The sequence below is a fragment of the Pimephales promelas genome, chromosome 19 (genome assembly GCF_988280905.1).
Source record: "Pimephales promelas chromosome 19, fPimPro1.hap1.1, whole genome shotgun sequence".
NCBI classification, from domain to species: Eukaryota; Metazoa; Chordata; class Actinopteri; order Cypriniformes; family Leuciscidae; genus Pimephales; species Pimephales promelas.
This window is the reverse complement of record NC_142787.1, coordinates 18813640-18830134: the sequence shown is the minus strand read 5'-3', so window position 1 is coordinate 18830134 and position 16495 is coordinate 18813640. Positions and strand designations below refer to the sequence as shown.

The following is a 16495-nucleotide window of genomic DNA, read 5'->3' as shown; positions in this document are numbered from 1 at the left end:
CAGAATTACGAGACATCAAATTTCAATTGAAAGAAAAAAGTCGGAATTGCGAGATCCAAACTCACAATTGTGAGAGAAAAAGACTTGTGAGATATAAAGTTTAAAAACAATGAATTCTGTGGCGGAAACGCTTCCATCCCATTCCCTCTATAGTGCATTTGTTGCAGACTGGGAAGCTATGGCGCTATCAGATGCTGCAGAGACCGCGTTTGCTAAGGCAGCAAATTGAATCTGTATATCTTCAGAATCTCTCTCTGTTCTGATGCCAAGATTGTGCAGCTTTCAGACAATGTTAAATGAACAGCAAATCATTGAGATTTCTGAAATCTCTTTCTGTGTAGCTGTTTCTGCTCTGTGGCTGATCTCTCCTATTCACTCTGATGTAAGTAATCCCATCATGCAGAGATTGGGTGGAGGCAACCATGTTTGTATGTTGGGGCCAATATTAGCATGATTGCACAGCTAGCCATCTGGTTGCAGGATCAGAATAAAGACGCTCAGGGTGATTTTGTGCTTTTCACATTTGTGCCAGTGCCGTGATACAGAGTTAAGCCCCTCTATGGATGAAAACAGTCTGGATTATGGGTGTTTAAACACAGGATATGTTTTAGTAGATGTGAAGAGATTAGCATGCTTTAACATAGATTACAAAAATAAAGACTTATGTTGAACGAGGGCCAAAGCTAATCAAACCTTTATTGTGCCAATTAAAACAAATTTGTTAAAATTCTGATGATATATATTTTTTTTTACATAAATAACATGTTTTTCCACACAATATTATACTACAGTACTTAAAAGTGTTGTTATTGTTAACTAAAACTTTTACAAATGATTTTTGTTGACTGAAATAAAACTGAAATAAATAAAATAAAATAATTTTAGGTTGAATAACTAATAGAAATAAATTAAAGCTAAATAGAAATATTTTTTAAAAATGACAAGAATGACAAAAATAAAAGCTATAGTACACTAAGCAAGCGCACACTCTTAGTTTGAGAGGTATACGCTAGGTCATGTCGTTCTCAGCTGTCTCCAGAGGACACTTCATCCATTCATGTGACATCAGCACAACCCCCATTCGCCTCACTTCACTTACGCCAATGTTCAGCCTCCAGTACTGAGGTAAAAAACATTTTACTGTACAAGTGGAGGTTACTGAGCGAGTGAAGGGGAAAAATACCAAGGACAAAACGAATGTCAAACAACCTAATAATATAAAGGCTTCTAGAATATGCTCAAAATCCTACTCGTTATGCATTTAAACCATCATCAGAAAAAAAATGCTAGCTTCTTGTATTTTATACAATCCTTTAAAGGGATTTCTCGATGTATTGATTTTGCTTCCTCGCTGATCTGTAGCCTTTTCAAGAGATGAATTTTTGCAGTGCAGCAGAACCATAGTGGATTAAATCATGCTGTACTGTAAAGACTGCAGGCCGTGTCTGAGTTAATGAACTCTATTTTTTTTCTCCCTCCTCATATTGGGTAATAAAATGTACCGAAGTCTATCCGCTATTTGTCACTGCGGGCTAGAACGCTTTAGCACTGATTTAGCTCAGTAAGGTGCTGGGTAATATGTTTGACTTTGACTGCTTTATCAGATCAGCAGGATTGGAAAGTGACACTAATGCAAGATAATTATAATTCAATCAAACAGTAAATTCCATTTATATGCATTAAATTAAAAATTACTGCACATATTCAAACATATAATGGTGTGTGATCGGGTGTCAGACAGAAGAAAGCAAAGGAAAGCTGTATGAGACCATTTCCCCTTCTGGGTCACATAACAAAGAGATTTACTGCGGTCTAAAGTAGAACCGTGAATCTGCAAGAAACAAATCTCGGAAAAAAACTCTGAATTAATCAACTTGAAATCAAAATTGATTGTAATATTGCAAAACGCAGTATTTATTCTAAATAATTGATCTATGCATATGTTTAATCAAAATAACCTCCCCTTCTCTTGCAACGACTTTTCTGATGATGTGCTTTCTGGCACAAGGGCGGGACAACCTGTCACTCACATGAAATCGACCAATAGCAAACCACAACGATCCAATCAATTCCCAAGGGACAATATCAAGTCCCGGCCTACTTCTGTTCTTGTTCAATACGCCATTTAATTTGATTATACACCTCATAGGGAAGAAAAGACTATCACAATTTCTGTTTCATGTTTCTGTCTCACGCTCCTTTACTTAAACACTGAACCTCTCTCCTGAGTAAACCACCGTGAGTCTCATCTCACACCAGCTCTTCACTCTTTAACCTTAATATAGATGTCTTGATTAAGCACAAGCTGTAGTTCGAGATACGTAAGTAGATGTTTGGTTAAATTAAGCTCTATCTATAGCTGTAATCAAAGATGGCTTAAGCAAGGATGTTTGAATGTGATGCAATCGCTGCCTGGTTTAGTGTGATTGACTATTTTGTTGGTTCTCTCTTGTTTTTGCATATGTTCATAATTTCTTTGTACAAACAGCCTAGTCTAAAATTATGTGTGCACAATTGGGCATGCTTCATTGCGTTATCACAAATAAAACAATTGACTATGCACAACTATGCAATATATAGAAAATATTAGAGCCAGACCGATTTATCGGCAGGCCGATATTATACATTTTTCAAACTTGTTAACAAATTAGACATTTTGTTTTACAGTGTTACCAATCTGCAAAAACATATTGAGATTAATATTAAATACCATTAAAAGGCAATATCACCTAGCTGTACTACTGGTCAGTAAAAACAAAAAAACTGTATAATGGCTGCAGATTTAACCCTCCATGTTCCCAGTCTCCCTCAGGGTACTCTCTTTTCATGGCCCACTTTTATGCTCAGTCTCTGGGGAATTTTACGGCCATTTACCTTAAAGAGACAGTCTGTGGTTTTCCTTATCTTGGTGGGTCTGATTTGATTTTCTGGTATGACAACTAAACCTAGAAACTTTTTATTTTCAAGATTCATGTTTTTTATTGATGCTTGATTGCATCAGTGACTTTGTTTTTCCTTCTCTTATTATTGAGCCATGGTTTACTATTAATATCTGTTGAAGTGGAGTGCAAACAGCAACTGAATCATTTATTTCTTGCTGAGGAGTTCTATAGAGAGCTTTTTAAGGCAATTGATGTTGTCAGAGCATCTGGTCCTCACTGCAGTAGTCAATGCGCATAGTGTCATATAATGCCCCTGAGAAGGTGTCTATCCAATACTGTCCTTGTATAAAAGACAGAAGATGCTCTGCTAACCCCCAACCAACATCACAGAGTCCAAGGACAGAGCACACACACACACACACACACACACACACACACACACACACACACACACACACACATTGACTCGGATGCTGTCCTGCTGGTATAGAATTTCAGCATGCTGAGTCATTACCCGTTCAATGAATGTGCAGAAGAGCTTCTTGAGGAAGAAAGCCACCAAATATTATTCATGTTATGTCTAATGAAGAATAAACAGTCTAAAATTATAGTCTATACTATTTTGTCTTAATAAAAAATAAATTCATTCGAATTACATTCAAATTATTTTAACAAATGATAATAAATTAACATTTTGTTTCTTTCATTTTAGTGTTTATTTATATGGTGTTATTATTGAATATTAAAAAATGTTCCCTTTATTGGTGCCATTGATCATTTTTTAGATGATTCCAAAGGTAATCTATCTGTCAACATAGGGGAAATGAGTAGTCGCATACCAACCGATATCAATAAATGCGAAAATCTCTAATATGAATGCATTGATAATCAATATGGTTCTGATGTTGTGCATCCCTAAGTATTTTGATACAACAGGATATATTGTCCAGAAATATGTGTGTGATCTGAAAAATCCACACTGCATCTGCAGGTTTTTTTTTTTTTAATTTAAAAATGTTTACATTTCGAAATAAAATGTTTTTATTTAAAATCTTAGGTTTAATTCCTTACCTCACATACTGTATATCTGCGTTTTTTGTAATCTTACTGTACACTTACAAATGAGAGTGCCATTGATGTTCCATAAAAAACCTTTAATTTTTAAATCAAGCAAAATACTCTTCATGCTACGAAAAATGGTTATTTTAAGAACTCTTCACTGGTTCTTTGTGCAACCAAAAATCGTTCTTCTATTTACATTTATTCATTTAGCTGACGTTTTTATCCAAAGCGACTTACAACAATTGCTATATATGTCAGAGGTCGCATGCCTCTGGAGCAACTAGGTTAAGTGTCTTGCTCAGGGACACATTGGTGTCTCACAGTGGATTCGAACCTACAAAAGGCATGTGTCTTATCCACTGCGCCATCACCATCGCCGGTGATTCTATGGCATAGCTATGAAAAAAAAAAATGTTGGAACCTGTTATTACGAATTTATGTTTTGGACTATTCTGTACTCATTAATTTTAGCACTGTGTCTGTCTCAGTGGGACGACATCTTTTATCCTCAGGTCTGATTTATATTTCCCCCCAAAGCTCTCCACTCATTTTCATAGGAAAGCCATAAACCCTGGCTGAATGGGATTCTGGATAATGTATAACGAGAGAGTCAGCAGAGAGCTTGAACAAAACATCTTAAATATTATCTTCAATATAATGTCATATAAAAGCATCCCGGATCAAATCATGCCATTGATAAGACCCAAGGAGAAACTATAAAAACTGTATGAATGATTGCAAGCTCATGGCTGTTCTTAATAGAAATCTATAATTCATTTCGACTGATGGTGCATTTTGCATTCGACTGCAGAGATTGGAAAATGTTACACTGGTCTGTGCATCCTTGCACAAGGCTAATGCAACACCCAAATGTCAGGGCGAGAGCAATCATGGATAATGACAGTGGACAAACAATGGTTTATTTAGGAAACTCTTTAATGCGTTTCATGGCTTTCCAAATGGACTTTGGGATTGCAAAATACGAGGTCAAACATCTAAAATATCTAGAAGACTACTGAATATTCTTGTCCTACTTCTGTCTGGTTGGTTTGTCATTAGTGGTGCTTGATAATCCAAGCATCTGTACTACAACTGCTCAAATGGAAATGGATTTGAAGAGTTTTCTAACAGATAAGAACATTTTTGGTCAGAAGAAAAAATATTTGATTGTCATTCTGAGAGCAATAAACCTCAGCAACATAGGACTGTGCAAATGTGTTTAGAACAGATAAGCACCCTGAAAATCCAGTTTAAACCAACCTAAGATGCTTTTCTGGTCTTAGCTAGTGGTCTTCTTGACTTGAAAAGTGCTCCAAACCCTTATAAAACCAATGTTAGGCTGGTTTAAAGGTGCATTATGCAACATTTCATGTTAAAAAATAGCTGTTTTTCTAACCTATACATTAAACAATTGCCTGATGGGCTGAATGAGCCCTTCTCCGATCACTGCGATTGCCTCTATAATCCTGTACAGTAAAATAAATGAGAGGGATTCGGGCTCGAATTTGAGACTGGGCGTGACATCATGCGCGTTCACGCTCACCTGGCTATGTCTGGCAGGTTTGTGTATTCACCACCATTCTCCGTATCAGTGAAGACAACTCGAGCGAAAAAACTTTAGTCAACTTTCGACAAAAGTAGAAGATGGATTCAAGGAGAGCGGCTTGTAGTTCACTCCAAACCCCAGCGCAAACTCCACGTAAGAAAAAGACAATACAACTTTTGTCTAGTGCCAGGTGTCGGAATAACACGAGAGTCAACATCTGGAAGCTTTCAACAAATGGAGAGATCTCCGATCTGCTCTAGGGCTCAAACGGGATCCGATACAAAGTAATAACGTACTGTATATTGTTCATGAAAGTGTTTCCATAATAATACAATCATAAGTGGATACAGTAAACGCATAAAAAAGTTTTCTACTACCCCTTTTTCCCCTCACACACACATAAGTGTGTAATTTACTCAAATTTTCCTTTCCTTTCATTTGCCTTTCCTTATTATATTTACAATGAGTTGCAGATTTATAACTTTATTACCTCTGAAGACATTATTTGTGCGGCTGTTGCTCCTTTGGTTATGAACAGCTCGTGCAAGCATGCATGTGCGTGTGATCCATGAGCGCGCACACCTCTGGTTGCAGTTTCGCTGGTCACCAGAGGGGGCATAGTTCTGCGAAAACTCTCGCTATGCACCTTTAAGCTTTAGTTCCGATCACACTGTTCTCAGAATATGTAATATCTGGTTTGTATGGCTACTGCCTTCTTAATTTCCACTCTGCCCTTCATTTAACCCCTCATTCTTTTTCATTCACACTAGAATTAATCATCATTAACTGGCTGCTATTTTTATCATGGTCTGTCTGTTCCATGGGTTCTTTAATTATGTTGGAGGTTTGCTTGAGTATTGAATGGAAGGACAAAGCAAAAGCTAACTTTGATCAGTTGATACTGGAGGCAATTCTGAAACAATGAGCCACATATTGGATCAGTGCTCTCCATGCAGTGCTCATTCATACTCTCATATATTAAGACTTGTCCATTGTCAAAAATGGTTCTCAATACATGAGAAATACTTGAAAGGCACAGGGCTCTCTCTTTGAGCGTTAAGGGAGTTATAAATGTCTTCCGTTCAAGTCAAGCATGAATCACACTCTTGCAATTTGCTGCAAGGCACATTGACTGTCCTATCTTCGCATGCCATACACAAGTATACACATTATGATCAAGGACTTTGGTCTTAAAGATGCAGTGAGGAATTTCTGAGAAACACTATTTATATTTGAAATGAACCCAAACAAACGCTCTCCTCCCTTAATTGCTCCACCCCTAGAAGAGTGGATATCTCTTTATCATAGCTGAAGCAGGCAATATAAAGCTTTGTAAAGAAACAACGCAACCTCCATTAATGGCATTCCCCTCTTTTAGCGCTGGATAGCTTTTCTAATATTAACCTGATTCCTAATGCTATAGCCTGATCATACTGTAACCCTTCTATTTCCAGTGATATTCTGAGAGGCTGCTCACCGCAGAGAAAATGGGAGGAGTTTACGTCTAGCGAATGTAATTTGGGCCTAATGGGTGGAGCCAGAATATCCGACCACACCCTAACCCTACCCATTTCTCTACCCCTCGATTAGACATCCAGAGAGGAGGAGCTGAACGTCATTTATTTCTGCAGTGAGTACCACTTCTCTTTTGTAATGTCTTTTAGCCATCTCCCTTTCTACAGTCTTTCTTTAAATCTCCCTCTTGGTCATTCTCAATCCTCTCCTATCATGAGTATTCAGCCCCCTGGCTGCTCGATCCGATTCACCCTCAACAGCATTTCTCAGAAATCACTTACTGTACCTTTAATTCAGCTTCAAGTTAAGAGAATAGAGAAGCATTGACAACGTCTAAGGGGGTGTCATATACACTTCATATAGGATTTGTTTGTGGATGTATATCTGAGAATCCCTCGAGATGTTCTTTGCGACTTTATGATTGTATTGGCAAAATTAGCTTGACAGATATATATATATATATATATATATATGTATGTGTGTGTGTGTGTGTGTGTGTGTGTGTGTGCATTAAATATACAATTATATATATAATATAAATATATGTTATTATATAATAAATATGTATGTAAGTATCGAACATGACAAAGATTATATCAGTTAATGTGTTTGCAATATGCAGAATCAAAATCTTACTATAAAGAGATTTGTGGGGAAATAAAAGGAAATATGTTTCCCTGAATACTGAATGTAATGAAGGCTGCAGCTGGTAAGTAGGGCATATAGTATAAGCTCAATTCATGAAAATGGATCAACAAATAGGCAGGCTAACAAAAGAACTGGTTCATTCAGAACTAGACTATGAAAGACCCTTTAGACAAATACTATGAATCATTTACACATGCTTTCCATCTAGTCCTGTCCCCTTACATCCTACATTTCCCTGTGAATATTGCATCTTTTAAACATTAAAAACAAAACTATGACAATCTAAGCAAGGGTGTGCGTGCATTTGGCCAGTACCCTCTCATCTCTTTGCTCTCTATCTGACCCTGCGTCTGATGATGTGTATCTCATGTCCCACAAGACAGTGAAACCAACACATCAGAGACCACAGGAAAACCAATCCATCATCCTGCGTGTGAGGAAGACAGAATCTAGCGCAGATGTTCGGAGCACTAATGATCAGGTTTCAGTCAATATTTATCATATGTGTCCCTTTCATTTGGACTGGACAATGCAACAGCATTTTCACTATTATGTAATATTTTCCATGCTTTCAGTTTTTGAGCAGGTGTTTAAACAACATTAACTGATACATTACAAATGAAACTAACTCAAAATTTTTAATATGATTCTGTTGAATGATGAGGGCATAATACATGGGTAAATGACAAATAATTACTGGATTGAAATGTTTTTGAAAGTATTATATATATATATATATATATATATATTATTTATTTATTTATTTATTTATTTTGCTTCAATATGATACTCAATGAAATTTAGGCATAATAATAATAATTTTAAAGCCTTTTTTAAACATATTGTTCAAGGCAAAAATATTTTTTCCCCATTTGACCTGAACAAAATTAGTCTTTTCATAAGAGGTTTTTTAGATGACCTAAAGGGGTTTTCTTTGAAATCCATATATATATATATATATATATATATATATATATATTAAAAAGACCCACAATCTTTTTAACTTGCATTTTAATGTGTTTTTTATTATTTTGAATAAATGAATAGATGCGTTTGATCATGAAAAAGCTCAAATTTCGATTCCCAATTATAATTATGCAAGCCCTGAGATCTCTAAAAGAGAGAGTGAGAGTCATAATAATTGACATTAATCTTTCATATAATTGTCTTCTTATCCTGCTGCATAAGCAGCATTTCTCCCCAAAAAAAAAAAAAAAAAAAAAAACGAAAGTACCAACAACGAGCATCAATCTGTGTGTACTAAACGCCATTCTCTTGCACTCCACACATGACAGATACCGCTCCACGTCTGAGGGATGCGCATTTGGTGCTCTCATTTTCCACTACTCAACCGAACACGAACAACTCCGCCATTTAACGATCATCCAGCTGGAGATGCGAGCCAGCTGCATTCATGGTAAAAGCACGGGCACTTCCTGGGCAGAGCAGTTCAGCAGCTGGAGCTTTACGCAATGGAATATAATGCACTGGTGATCAATCACAAGGGTGAGGCTGTGCCAAAAACGCATTTATTAAGCTGATTTTCGGAAGTAGCAGGTAGAGGTATGCAAACATCGTTTCAGATGTATTCTCATTAATTATATAGATAATAATAGGATAAAATATCATCGCAGTGGTCTGTCGACACAATTCCCTGCGTATAATTCCTCATACGTCCGTGCTTGATAAAGGGCGTTCCTGTTCTGGACCATCTTTATCAAGCTTTTTTTTTTTCCTGTTAGTTTGGATCTCGTGCCACATATTTATAATTTAAACAACACGCAATGGGAATAAAACCTATTCATGTCATGCTCCTCTGATTCACAATTCGTATCTGCAACCTCCCGAGAGTAATGTCCTCCCCGTTCCGCACAATGGCAGGGAAACAACCAGCCGCATCCAGGGGAACAGAACGCTGAGGAACACTAATGACATGCAACGGGAAGGTACCATAAAAATAGCACGTTCACATGGTTAAACATTAAACATCAGTAGCCGAGGAGAATTAACATTATGATCTTACTTTCGCCAACGACCGCCTTTAATCCAATTGGTGCCATGATGCTCGTGAGTGTTCGCCCGTGTGCAGTGTCTTCTCCTCCCTCTCCTCCTCTTGCTGAGCGATGCTGCGCACTCCTCACGGCGTCTGACTGCGGAGATCCGTCACTGCGCATGCGCCCCTCTCTCCCGCACATCTGAGCTCATGCTACAGATCGACGGAGCGTCGCGTTCGCCAAACGCGGAGGACGCAGAGCGCAGACACGGAATAAGAAGTGAATCCTTTCTTGATTTCATACCGATTTTTCTCTTTTTTTCACCTCCATGCTATGATCAATGGAGGTTTTAAAATATCATGGCATTGGCATCTGTTTTTATGGCGTTCATTGGCTGCAAAAAGTTCCATATTTTATATATTAATATTTTATATTATTAATTATATATTAATTAATATTATTAATATTGACTTTAATTTCATTAGCAAACAAATCCGTTTTAGTTGATATCATTCAATTAAAACATACACTACCAGTTACAAGTTTTGGATCGGGAACTTTTTTTTATGTTTTTAAAATAGGCCTAAGTCTCTTCTGCTCACACGGCTGCATTTATTTGATTAAAAAAAATCAAAATGGGAAATATTGTTACAATTTAAAACAGATGTTTTCTGTGTGAATAAAGAAACGTGTAATTTAGCCTATTCCTGATCAAAGCTGAATTTTCAGAACTTCAGTTACACCTGATTTTTCAGAAATCAAATGATTTGATGCTCAAGAAAGATTTATGATTATTGTCAATGTTGAAAAGTGTTATTTAGGCTACATTTTTTACTTCAGGATTCTTTGATTAATATAAAGTTTTTTAGGCCTGTCTGCATTTATCTGAAATAGAAAGCTTTTGTAACATTAAACACTACTGTACAAAAGTTTGGGGTCAATAAGAATTTTATTTTTTGGGGCAAATAAAATAAATCAATAGGGCTACTTTTATTCATGAAATAAGGATGAATTAAATTGGTCAAAAGTTATAATGTTATTAAAGGTTCTTTTTTAACTTTCATCAAGCTTTCGTCAAAGAACACTGAAAAAAAGGTATCAAATGTGAGCATAATCAAATTTGAACGCATGAGGGCGATAAAACTCTACCAAACATGAACCCTTTATCGTTTAACGCCATTTAACTTTTCGACGATATAAAAAAGACAGTGGTTTGGGGGATCTTTTGCTTATATATATATATATATTCATGACTATTTTCTAATCAAAATAATCATTATAATATATAATAATTTAAAATTATTTGGGGGAAAAAAAACATTTGAAGTTTAAAAAAAATAATTATATTAAAATTATAGGCTATTATTAGCTATATCAATACATATACATAATGTAATCATAATTTAATCATATTAAATCCTAATATTTTATGAAATTACATGTTTTTTTTTTTACTTTTTATGAACCTATTTTAATTGACCATAAAAATCTATAAAACAATATTTTATGCCAATATATTTTATCAAAATTGCAATATTTTATAAAAAAAAATATTAATTTTAATAATAATATTTAAACTGTGGTTTTCATCAAGCTAAATTACAAAGCAAAATGTTATTTTATGTTTATATATGAAGAGTTCAGATGCAAACGCCTCTAAATGCCATTTTAAATTTTCTTCTTTAATGATGATTTTTGTCAAACTTGTATATTTAAGTTCAGTAATTTCACTTAAATAACAATTAATAATCTTCATTGCCATTTAAGTGAAATCACTGAACTTAAATATAGAAGCTTGATAAAAATGATCATTCTAGAAGAAAATTTCAAATGGCACTTAGAGGCTTTTGCATCTGAACTCTTCATATATATATATATATATATATATATAAACATAAAATAACATAAATAAATAATAAGTAAAGAAATTTTATAACGAATAATTCAATATATATATATATATATATATATATATATATATATATATATATATACTGTATATATATATATATATATATATATATATATATATATATATATATATACTGTATATATACTGTATATATATATATATATATATAGGCTATATATATATATATATATATATATATATATATATATACTGTATATATATATATATATATATATATATATATATATATATTGAATTATTCGTTATAAAATGTATTATCATTATTAATGATTATCTTTATGAAATATTAAGATTATCCCTTTGCTCCCTTTCCCTTGAGCTAAGGGCTCCATTCAGTTTCCATAAAAATTGTTTGCATATCCTGGAGACAATATTTCCTGGTTTGGGAATGAAGTTTTAAAGATTCAATTCAATGTGTAAAAGAATTGTGGAAAAAAATAATTTATTTATTTATTTATTTAAATAAATAAATAAATAAATAAATAAATAAATAAATAAATAAATAAATAAATAAATAAATAAATAAATAAATAAATAAAGCAAATCCCATCCTATAACAAAAGCTGTACGCGATTCCATGATCATATTATATCATACCAGACGCTCAATCTAATCAGCCGTGATTAAAAATCATAAATACATCACGGTATGTTTTGAAGTTGGGTGTGTCAGTGTGTAAACCACACCCTCTGAATGGCACTCATTTGACTGAACAAGTTTAAATGACTCTTGTTTCTCACACAGAGAGGGCGTCGCACAGTCTCGTCAACGCAAAATGAACGCAACTGAGTGACCAGGGATGGTTAATTCTGAAGAAACAGTTCTGTAGTGTTTCCTAAGTTTTGGATACAAAGGAACTTTTCCCCAATATCTGTGATTGTCATTTAAATCGCCATCATGGGTGACGTGATTTCCTCCAACCTGGACGAAGGCAAGCGGGAGATGATTACAGGTAAAACGCATTTGTGTTACTTGGGGATGACGCCATTATCGGTACAAAATACGATACTTTAAACATAAATGCTTATAGTGAACTTGGACATAACAACCACAATCGTTTAAGAGAGCTTTTTAACAGAAGCGTGCAGTAACGTTACAACAAAGGAAACCTGGACTCGTTCGCGAGACGCGTTTTTAGTTTAGAAATCAAAGTCCTGACATCAGTAACTGTGACTGTCAGTTCATAACTCTCTGCCTAACTCGTTTTATATTCAACGGAAACAATAGAGAAAGCCAGACAAGATTGTGAAAGAACATGATCGGTGAGTAAATGATGACCGAATTTAATTTAACGCGACCGAATTCATGAACGCCTCAAGTATGTGTACTGTTTAAATGACATTTTTGAGTAAAGATGTTTGTATTAAAAAACACTTCATATTGCTAATCCCTCTTTTATTCGACTTCCCACGCCATACACGTTTAGCGGTTTAGCAAACAATTTGGCAAAAAACTGTTTTTCCTCTGTCAACTTCACTCAATTTTTTTAAGTGATTAGTCTCTTCAAAGTTTTGTGTCCATACAAATAATATTTTAGGCTTTATCTCTATTAATAATAAAATAAAATGGCTAAAACTATAAATGAATAAACAGTATTTTTGTGTGGATTATGGTTCCTCTAGTTGTTTAGAGAACTTTGTAAATATCCTCTACACGTAGACATTCTCCACTAGAACCATATTAGTTCCTCTCCCAACCATGATAGGACATGCATTGTTTAAAAGAAAGGGTTTTGTCCTAAGAGATTTGGAATACTGAATTGTTTACAACATTTACTTTTGTTTAAAGAGCTGAGATTTTCTAGAGACTTCCATGAACATTTCATAGATATTATGTGCTACCAAACTGACAAGTGGGAAAGGAAATGTAATGTTACCAGTCCATAATTTGTGACGTATGTGTGGTGGTTATTGTGCTTTGGAGCTGCGTCTCGTCTTTCCCCTCATGTCAATCATATATGGGTGAAAACAGTGTTCATAAATATAGCTCAAGTATTCTTTTAGACCAAAGAGTTCTTTTAGATGTGGAAAGCTGCCCAAAAAAAAAAGTGAAATGGAATAATATCTGAAACGTATGTTCCCATAATAACTTTATAACAAAAGCTCTTTTGCTTGACTGGAAATATTGGATAACTACAATTACAACCTTGTACACACAGTCACACACATACTCTTGGAACAAGTCAGGACTGGTTAACAAGTAGGTTTCATTGTGTGCGTTTCAAGTACCAGTCTGGATCTTTCATTGATGATGATAGGCTTGAGTCACTTAAGGAGTCGCCACTTCATGAATAATGGTCTCGTTCTGCTAAGCTCATTTCTGAGAAATATTTCCGTGAGATCAATGCAGGTGGATCTCATGCAGGCTCTTTAGCTGATGTCATAAAAAGCTATCTGCTGACTCGGCCCTCCTGAAATTCCACTGCTCTGTAATGAACTGTGGGAAGATGTTTGTTTTTGAGATGATAAAAAAGCCACCCCCATAGACTCTCCCTTAATGATGCCCGGAGCAGTTATGAAGATGTTTGTGGTAGATGGACAGGAGGTCAGCAGTTTGACAGGAGGTTTGAACACAGGAAATTCCTCTTTAGACCTCCCCTGTGAACTATTTGACTAATAGGGCTGGATGTTTTCTTAGAGAGTGAGATCAAGTATGAACATGTCTTGGAGTGAAAGGGATGATCTCAAGGTGTCCTCATCTGTCTCCCCCTTGTCTTTCACTCCCTACATCAATTTCATGGACAGTGCAGGATTCATTTGCTGACTGTGCATGCGAGAGGGGATGTTTGTCATCTTTTGGTCTTTGTGTTCTCTATGGTGATGGATGGATGGATGGATGATTGATTATTGGATTTGTAGAAGCACACAGTGAGATAAAATGATTTAACTGGCAAACAGATGAAGCTTTATTGGAAAGAATGACTTATGGTATAGGTAGTATTAAAAAGAATCATTAATGTGTTTCTGCTATTGTTTTTCAACAAGTGTCTGAATTGTACAGTTGACTTGGTGTTACCTGCATACATAATCCCTATGTGCATACTATCTATGCTAACAAATAGTATGTGAGATTAGAATAAGTGTGTCTCAAAGCATAGGATGTTGAAAAGAGTATGGCAAAAGTCCCTGCATGGTCTTGTGTTTTCAGGAGATTTTTTGGAGTGTAGATCTGTGCACACTATAACGGCCAATATCTATGGAAGCTTGTTTCTGACTATATATATTTGCAATTTATCTCAGTTTTTTTTTTCTCACAATTGCGAGTTACAATTACATCACACAATTCTTACTTTTTTTTTTTTTTTAGTTATTGCGAGATTCTGACTCAACCCCATTATTTTTTTATTCTTTATTATATTGCGTAAACAAGCTTCCATGTAAATCACCCGCATTGAAGGAGGATTCATTTCAGGACTACAAACATGAATAAAAAGTGTGCGCATTGGTTTAGGTTGAGTGACTAATAATCAACATGTAACCTGATTAAAAAAATATTTATTTAATGTTGTTGTGTGTTATATTTCATCTGTGGACTTTTATAAAGATCCATTAGGCAAACACATGAGGAGAGTTCTCCAGCTGAAAGACACACAACTGGGACACCAACATGCTGCTACTACTTTATTAAAAAGAAGTATTAAAATAAATGAAATGTGAAGGTTTTTAACTGTGGCGAGATGATTAACAGGACAGTTTACAGTGACAGGATGTGTGTAAATATGCTACAAAGTGTCCATTTAAAGATGGAATTTAATGATTATGGGAAAGCGTGTCTACTCTTTTGATACACACTGAAAACTATGTACTTTTTCTTCAGATAAAGAGTGCATACTTTTAAGGCGTAGGATAAGTACTGTAACGGTAGTAAACCATTAGGCTTAGGCTCAATTGTCTTATATCGTTGGAGTCCTTGGCTCAAGGTGGACAGAATACATGCCTCATTTTTGCTCGCCCTTCAGGTGCCATTTTTGAGTAAATTTAGTTTTTGTTTTAAAAAATTGTCTGGAGTGTGACTATCGATAATCATCTAAAGAACCAAAATGTTCGATGTGACCGGGCTCACTTTTACTAAAACGTCTAACTTGTGAACGGATAGAGAGTTTACTCGTGAACTCGGGACACGTTTGAGCTTATTCTGCGATCACATGAAAAAAAATCGGGACGAGGGACCACTTGGTGGCGCTATAACAGGGAAAACAAATCACTCTTTTCACCCAACCGTTAGTCTGATGAAAATTTGCATGTCCAGGGTTCCATGACAGTCTGAGAACGTTGGCGCATTTCAAAACTTGGTATGCGTCATCAGCACAATGCCCTGAAGGAGCCTGAGTGGTTTCAAGCCAGCATTTCACAGAAGTGACTTCCTTAGACTCCTGAATCCTTGCCAAGTCCAACGATACCAAACATGCCATATTTCGCCTAATGGTTTGTGTAATGGTGTTTAAATGAACTTGCGGTTATCTTCGAAAACGTTAGTCTGATCGAGATAAAACCACCACAGGAAACTTGAAAAATTAGGTCAATAGCTAAACAATAATGACCAAATGTCAAAATTGTGATAGGAACTAACAAAAAAAATCCAATCAATGTCGATTGATAATTTTTATGCTCTGATCATTTTTACGAAATTATCATTTTTATGCTTTTATAAATATAAGCATCTAGGGATGGGCAACGATTAATCGCGATTCATCGCATTCAAAATAAAAGTTTATGTTTACATAATATGTGTGTGTGTAATTAATTTGTATATATAAATACACGCATGCATGTATATATTTAAGAATTATTTGCATGTACTTTATAGATATTTATACATAATTAATAGTATATAAAAATATAAATATTTGATATATTAATAACACATTTTTCTTAAATATACACATACATGTGTGGGTATTTATATATACAAATTA

General features: G+C 35.0%; 2 protein-coding genes across 4 annotated transcripts in view; one reads left to right on the top strand and one right to left on the bottom strand.

The window, feature by feature from the left end:
- The window catches only part of stxbp1a (syntaxin binding protein 1a), a 51335-nt gene extending 41528 nt beyond the window's left edge, over positions 1-9807 (bottom strand). The window contains exon 1 of one of the 2 annotated variants that reach the window (XM_039688073.2): positions 9677-9807. In XM_039688073.2, coding sequence (XP_039544007.1) covers positions 9677-9713 — 37 coding nt within the window. In that variant the 5' untranslated portion in view covers positions 9714-9807. The remainder of the gene's footprint in view (positions 1-9676) is intronic. The other variant, XM_039688074.2, reaches the window with a different exon arrangement.
- The window catches only part of niban2a (niban apoptosis regulator 2a), a 34621-nt gene continuing 27150 nt past the window's right edge, over positions 9025-16495 (top strand). Inside the window, exons 1-2 of one of the 2 annotated variants that reach the window (XM_089123711.1) lie at positions 9025-9159; positions 12325-12532. In XM_089123711.1, the coding sequence (XP_088979837.1) occupies positions 12478-12532 (55 nt within the window). In that variant the 5' untranslated portion in view covers positions 9025-9159; positions 12325-12477. Of the gene's footprint in view, positions 9160-12279; positions 12533-16495 lie in introns of those variants that run through there. The other variant, XM_089123710.1, reaches the window with a different exon arrangement.